Here is a 6000-nt window from a genome sequence, read left to right as displayed (position 1 = left end):
GCTACAACGCCAAACAACAACGTCACGCAGTGCGAGACGAGGCAAGTCGAGTCGAGTCGGCATTTCTGAGATTCGCACTCGGCTTTAGTGAGAACGTTGGACGTGTTGCAATGGAGATCTTTACCCCACAGGAACACCGTCTCTGATTTTAACTCTTTACTAATCACACCTCATGGAAAAAAATAAATAAATAAACACCCAGAAGACGCATTTGAATGTTTTGTAGCTCAGATATTGACCCTGAGCTGTGTACAAAGCTCTGATAAGCAAGGCGTGTGATATATATGTACGTTAACAGTTTGAACTCGCTGTGCTACATTCTTTAAATAAAATCAACAACTTTAAAGGTTGGGAAGTGGAAATATTTTAACTGAAGGCGTTTTTGCTATCACTTTCCAGTTACAGATGCATCTGAATGCATTTGTTGATAAATATCTGAAATCTCAGCATGCGATCAGAGGTTTATCCAGGTCTATATTTAACATCGCTGACATTTTTTGATTTGTTTGAAATAAGTTATATCATTTATCTATCAGTTTTGCCGATTCGTTTTTACCGAAAGTCATCGACACTTTTCCGGAAAATACCGAGCTCTTGTGATGCGATATGACCAATGACTATATCTATATTAAAACGTTATCATTTCTATACTAACAGCTCGTTCATATGGACTTCTACGCTCAACGCTCAAATAGGCTATTAATAAACAGATTTTTAAAGAACGCATGTAATCGTTAATACGGTGGCATTTTCCATATGGAGTCGTTTCTTTAACGTTTATGGAACTAGTCTCCAGTGTCAGAGCTTTATAACAGTCATATAATCCACCTTGCTAAGACAAAAGTCAACACGAATGACAATCGGGTCATGACACACGTAATAATTCAATACGAATTGAACCATCGGCGATAATTCGTGCTTTAATCTGCAAAAGATATTAAGAAGTTTTACAGATTTGCAATGTGCACCTTTTTTTTTTTTTTAAGTGATTTTTGTTTCAATTCATTAAATTTCCTGTACTGGGTTTATATACATTTTCAGCGTGTGTGTGTGTGTGTGGTGATTACTCTTTTAAAGCGATCTTAAACGATCAGATTTTAATATTTTAGGAATCTGCGAAGCCTGACAGGAAAAAGAAGTTATTTATCCCATTAATGACTCTCTCAAACTTCTTGTTATTAGTTTGTTTGTTTTATTTAATTGAAGCTGTTATAGTGTTGATTTAGGATTAAATCTAACTGTATATATGGGTAGGACGATGGATAATTCTTAAATACACAACTGAAATGAAGTATAAAGAAGAAAAAGGAGTCAGGGGGAACTTGACCCAAGTTTTGTTGAACTTACTGCGCATGCGCAGTCCCCACAACTGCCCAGCATCTTTTTCTCATCTACTCTCAGCTCGATTCTTAAAGTTTTGCGCATTTTTTTTTTTGGACGCATGTATCGTGATATTTGTGAAGAAAGGGTATGGATAATATGGAGAATCCTCAGTAGCAACCATGATAAACTTAAACCTACAGGAGAGCTGAACTTACTGCCAGTGTGAACCCAAAACGGGATCATTCCGTCGCTCTGAGTCAGGTGAGGACCTTTAAAGCTGTATTTATACTCGAAGCGGCGATGCGGCGGCTCCTCGGTTGCTGTTTCGCACCGAACCGAGCAGTGAAACAGCACTGAAACGAGGAGCAGACATCGCTGTGCAGCCAGGAGCTTCGCCATGGACACCGCCATCTTTTCGGACCTGTTTGGCTGCTGACGAATCGCCGCCGCGCGCACGGCATGACGGGAAACACCTCGAAGGGCCAACAGGGCGCTCTCTAATTGGTCGGAGGCGAGCGCGCGCATTGAAATCCACCGAACGGCTACGTGTACATATCATTATAACAATATCAATATTACATATTTTTGGTTAAAGCTGTTTTTTATTTATTTATTTATTTATTTATTTTTGTCTTTAAAAAATGTTTTTGAATATTCCATGTAATATAACATAACATAATATAACATGTAAGGAATAGGTTAAAAATTCCAGTTGATTAATTTCCTAATAATAAGTGTTTTATTCCTCTCATACCACAGCAATTTGCCCATTATTAATTATTAACTCATTATTTCATAAAGAATGACAGGTTGTACATTTTATTCTATTACAGTTACATTTAATGCTGTGGAACGTCCATGAAACAAGTTAGTTGTGTTATAGCAGCTATAAACGGTCGTTTCCTCACCAGCCTCTCTTGATTTTCTTCTCTCTCTTAACGTTAATAAGACAAAAAACCAACAAACAAACAAAAAAAACAAAACATGCAGCTTGTCACACAAAGAAGCGTAAAGTCCTCCATCCTGAAGATGTCACAAAACTTAAAGTCACAGCTTTAAACTCTGACTGTTACAAAGCACTGACATTGGAGACTCCTTCCGTTCATGTTACATAAACATCTCTTTACAGATCAATGATTTTTTTTTTTTTTTTAAAAAGCTGTTTATTATCAGTAGAGGGTCCACCGTACAAGTCACTGCGGATGAGCTGTTATTATAGAAACGATAAAGTACTACAGCGAGCGCATTAATATAAACCTGTATGTTTGCAGCAGCGCGCCTGTCAGAGATGGAGTCGGTGTTGGTTACGTGACGGGAAGTGAGAACAGGAACTATCTTGTTTCACAGACGTTCTCTAACCCTAAATGTAACTCTAAATGGATAAAAAAAGATGTGTCACTGTTTAATTAATAAAATTCGTACTTGTTGACAAATCGCTGTGGTATAAGATGCATAAACGTTTGGGGAACGTGCTGTTCAGGGTGGTTAGTGTAACTCTGCTTCATCACATCACTCTGTTGTTGATTATTTTCCTATAACTGCACAACTCTGCGTGTTTTATTCTTTACATATTATACATTTCCATATCTTGAGGATACGTTATGTATCGTTATGTAAAGTTGACACAGATGTTTAGGAATTTTGGTGTGAAACTGAAATCAGTTTGACTTTTATATTATCTATTAAACAGTCGTTGCTCTGTCTTAAAGCTGAATCGGTTACAGTTTGGTATCAGACTCGGGTAGGAGGCGTGGCCTAAATTCTGAAGGCAGAGATATATATTAGAAGTGATTGTATAGCTACCAATTTAAAAATCAGTAGCTACTACTATAGCCACTGATTTATTTCTGCTCAGTTTTCAAAACTTTTTATACGAACGGTGTCACTGAGAAAGTCGTTTGAGTGGGGTTTGATGATTTAGAGGAAAAATGATTTGTTAGCTACATTAACCTTGGCGCTACAGTGCAGAACTAAAGAAGGAAACCTTGTATACCAAATTAGCAAATGTGTCAGCTGATCGAATTTATTTGGGGTATGTGGGACATCGTGTACATTTAATTTTTGACCTCTTGAAGCAACATTAATAAATGAATGCAGACAGCATTGACGTTATTTTCAACGTTATATATGTTGTCCATTTAAACATCACCGTATTGGAGGCTGAGGCTGACCTGGGCAGTGTGGTAATTAATGTTCGATGACAAAAACAACAGACAAAAGAATGAAGCCTGTCCTTATCACAGGAAGAGGTTGTGAAGAGAGAGAGAGAGAGAGAGAGAGAGAGAGCGAGAGAGAGAGAGTGTGTGTGTGTGTGTGTGTGTGTGTGTGTGTGTGTGTGTGTGTGTGTGTGTGCTGTTTGGCAAGAAAATTTCTACAAAATCCCATCTGGAAGTAATTAATGGGCAAGTGATTGGTGTACAAGGGCCAGGTTTAAAAGAGCTCAAATATTTGTTGAAGTGGCCCTCGTTCCTAATTCTATCTCCCAGGCTGTGGCCCTCATTATTTAGACCTGCCCACTATGGAGGGAATAAAACGAGTGAAAGCAAACTCCCCCCTCCCCTCCCCTCCGCTCAAACAGCATCAGACTAACGCTCAACGAGTTACTGTGAACAATTAAAGACATTAATGAGGTAATTTTATTAGCGAGGCTCATCAAGCCCCACCCCTCTGCAGGAAATTAGGGTATCACTTGGTGTTAATTAATGCCTTTAAGGGAATTAAGAGCAATCTGCGAATTAACCGCTTCAAAAAAACCTCTCTCTGAGAGGAAAAAAAAACAACATTGTAGCTCCTCTTGTATAATCACAAGACAAGAGAATTATATTGAGATAGAGACAGGTGGCGAGAGAGACAGACAAGGAGATGAAAGAGACAGAGAGAGACATACATGGATAAAGAGAAATAGAGACAGACGGTTTGAGACAGATAGACAGTAAGAGAAACAGACAGACAGACAATTAGAGAGAGGCAGACAGTCCGAAAGAAAGACAGAGACACACAGTGACAAAGAGATTGACTGATAGAGAAAGACAGTCAAAAAGACACAGACAGATGGTGACAGACTGAAAGAGAAACAGACAGAAAGTGAGAGAGACAGACAGCAAGAGAGTGATACAGAGACAGACAGACAGCGAGACAGTGATACAGAGACCGACAGACAGTGAGAGAGTGATACAGAGACAGACAGTGAGAGAGTGATACAGAGACAGAAAGACAGTGAAAGAGTGATACAGAGACAAACAGACAGACAGACAGTGAGAGAGTGATACAGAGACAGACAGACAGTGAGAGAGTGATACAGAGACAAACAGACAGTGAGAGAGTGATACAGAGACAAACAGACAGTGAGAGATTGATACAGAGACAGACAGACAGTGAGAGAGTGATACAGAGACAGACAGACAGTGAGAGAGTGATACAGAGACAAACAGACAGTGAGAGAGTGATACAGAGACAAACAGACAGTGAGAGATTGATACAGAGACAGACAGACAGTGAGAGATTGATACAGACAGACAGATAGTGAAATATTGATACACAGACAGACAACGAGAGAGTGATACACAGACAGCGAGAGAGTGATACAGAGACAGACAGACAGTGAGAGAGTGATACAGAGACAGACAGACAGTGAGAGAGTGATACAGAGACAGACAGACAGTGAGAGATTGACACAGAGTCAGACAGACAGCGAGAGAGACAGACAGTACAAGAAGCAGACAGGTAGATGGACAGTGCAAAAGAGGGATATAAAGAGAGGAACAGACAAATGCAGACAGATAGACATATTGTGACAGTAACAGACAAGCAGTGAGACAGATAGATATACATACAGAGAGAGAGAGACAGACAGACAGTGAGAGATAGACAACGAGAGACAGTGAGACAGACGTACAGTGATACAGAAAGAGAGACAGACAGATTAACGAGAGAAAAAAGTCAAGACGTGCTAAACTGACTGACTCTCACCCAAAAAGACTGAATACTGTGATTAAATCTAAAGCTGCTTCCACTGAGTATTACTGTAGGGGTGTGCACACTTATGCAACCAGGTTATTGTACATTTTATTATTGTACATGTTTCATTTTCCCCCTAAAATAATTCTTATTGTTTTTCACTTCAATTAATATGTTAAAATTCTGCAATAAAGGTAGAAACAGTTCTGACACGATTTTTTTTCCTCACAAAATCTGCCATTTGAACAGGGGTGTGAAAACTTTTTTTATATCCACTCTATGTAATCTCCTGCTGATTACAGAATAACAGCTAGTCAACAGAAGTGACAGAAAAGTTAGTAATCTCTTTTAAGCTAGCTAACTTCATGTAAAATATATACTGAAGATGACAAAATGACAAGCAGCGCCTGAAGTATGTTACGTCAGCAGACATTTTTACACATCGAAAAAGATTTCGCTTTCTTTTCGTTTCTTCATCTTTTCGAAGTTTTGAGGAAAGAAGAGAATTCAGCTTCTTAAGGGGCCGAGTTCCCCCCTCGTTTTTTGTCTTCTCTAATTGGAGCTGATGAGCGACTAATTGGTGGCTTTTTTTCTCCATAGAGCAAGACAGCATGAGCAAAGTTAATGAGAGGCTTTGGATGAATAAAAGAGTCCTCTTCCAGCAGGACGGGGGGATGGAGGAAAGTTGAGGATATCCCTTTGTTTCTGGCTTTCTCTCCA

General features: G+C 39.2%; 1 protein-coding gene across 2 annotated transcripts in view; it reads right to left on the bottom strand.

Annotated features, from left to right (window-relative positions):
* lman1 (lectin, mannose-binding, 1) overlaps nt 1-1773 on the bottom strand; it is a 10962-nt gene extending 9189 nt beyond the window's left edge. For both annotated transcript variants that reach the window (XM_017493290.3, XM_017493291.3), the window contains exon 1: nt 1539-1773. In XM_017493290.3, the coding sequence (XP_017348779.1) occupies nt 1539-1734 (196 nt within the window). In that variant the 5' untranslated portion in view covers nt 1735-1773. The remainder of the gene's footprint in view (nt 1-1538) is intronic.
* Nucleotides 1774-6000: the final 4227 nt, after the last annotated feature.

The sequence above is a fragment of the Ictalurus punctatus genome, chromosome 18 (assembly GCF_001660625.3).
Source record: "Ictalurus punctatus breed USDA103 chromosome 18, Coco_2.0, whole genome shotgun sequence".
Taxonomy (NCBI): domain Eukaryota; kingdom Metazoa; phylum Chordata; class Actinopteri; order Siluriformes; family Ictaluridae; genus Ictalurus; species Ictalurus punctatus.
The sequence above is the reverse complement of the archived record's forward strand: the minus strand, read 5'-3'. Positions and strand labels throughout refer to the sequence as shown.